Source organism: Buceros rhinoceros, unplaced genomic scaffold (assembly GCF_000710305.1).
Source record: "Buceros rhinoceros silvestris isolate BGI_N320 unplaced genomic scaffold, ASM71030v1 scaffold20387, whole genome shotgun sequence".
NCBI lineage: Eukaryota > Metazoa > Chordata > Aves > Bucerotiformes > Bucerotidae > Buceros > Buceros rhinoceros.
Genome location: NW_010420673.1, coordinates 13,844 through 15,244, shown reverse-complemented (window position 1 = coordinate 15,244; position 1,401 = coordinate 13,844). Strand labels below are relative to the sequence as shown.

The following is a 1,401-nucleotide window of genomic DNA, read 5'->3' as shown; positions in this document are numbered from 1 at the left end:
CGGGCGGAGGGGAAGCAGCATTAGCCCCAGCACCACGCACTGCTTCCTTCTCCTCCCGGTGAAGGACAGGATTAACTTATATCACGCAGACTTGCTCCACTACGACAATGGTTCTTGGGATAGTTTTTAAAGTGAAAAGATAAATTAAAAGCTGCTACGAACCTTTTTTTTCTAACGTTGTTTGCCCCAGTTTTCCGTAACTGTGCTGTTCCAGTACTCACCTCCCGATGCTCCACAGCTCAGCAGTGTCGCTGCCTCCTGACCGGGGGCGTTGCTTTGGCTCCCGTGCTGTTGACTCCAGAAGGACCATTTGGGAGGAAGCTGGAGGTGGAAGCATTTTTCGTTTTCTTTTTTTTTTTATTTTATTTTTGTGGATTTATCACTTCTTGAGGAAAAAAACCTCTGTAGTTATCAGTTAAGCAATAGTTTCTTTGCCCTAAAGACCACCTGCGTCTCAATCCACAGAGAGCACAGAGCCAGTGCTCCCTATAAAGAACAACGCTTGCCACAGGAATTGTGGATTTCAAAGAACACACGTATTCACACATCCCCCTGGGAACTGTCTTCCCCTCCCCGAGACGGCAGCTCTCCTCACGTACAGAAAATCCATTTGTAGTGCTCACTCCTTTGTGCAAACACGCCTTACAGAGCAGGGGAGGATGGTGTCAGGAAACACACGTGCACAGTATGTGTATGTTTATTTTGAACAATCCGCTGTCATGGTGCTCACCTGGTTGCCAGTTTTCCTCTTGCTGTCCCCACGTCCCTTGCAGTATTTTGAAGAACCACGTGGAGCAGCTAAAAACCACCTGCGATCCCTCAGGGCTGTGGTCCCACTTTGCTGGGCTCTCTGGTTCCACCTGGGACTGACACGAAGGGTCACAGCAAGCTTGTGTCGGCCACATAGAGACACGTATCTGTAGGTCTTGGGCACGGAGCAGCCCTATGCTCCAGCTCTGGTGTTCTCCTGTTTTATTGCTTGAACTGTGAATGTGGTTTCCCTCATCTCGTCATGGAGCAGGAGAGCTGCAGCTGCTCCAGGGTGTGAGCATGACACTGTCCCTGTGCAGCAGCATGGGAGCAGGAGCCTGGATCCTCCTCCTCATCCTCTGAGCCCACTGGGATGCCAGCAGACCTGGGGACCCGCACCGATGTGGAGCGAGACAGGGCACCTTTGAGCAGACCTCTCGAGACCTCTCCTCAGCTCAGCCTTGGATTGAAAAAATTACGTACCCAACTTGACTCTAGTCCTAATGAACACACGCAGGCTGGAGAAGATTGTATGTGTTCCTCAGCAATTCCAGCCTTACCTACAGAGCCGGCACCTGGACCATGTGGCTGTTGCAGACAAAACCCACCTCTCCTGGGGAGCCCAGCATGGGTATCTGCTGCTCAGCCAGC

At 51.5% G+C, this 1,401-nt stretch overlaps 1 protein-coding gene across 1 annotated transcript in view; it reads left to right on the top strand.

Moving 5' to 3' along the window:
* EMILIN3 (elastin microfibril interfacer 3) overlaps window positions 1-870 on the top strand; it is a gene marked incomplete at its 5' end in the record, with an annotated part of 6,067 nt that extends 5,197 nt beyond the window's left edge. The window contains one exon of the mRNA XM_010139394.1: window positions 774-870. Within this exon, the coding sequence (XP_010137696.1) occupies window positions 774-870 (97 nt within the window). The remainder of the gene's footprint in view (window positions 1-773) is intronic.
* Window positions 871-1,401: the final 531 nt, after the last annotated feature.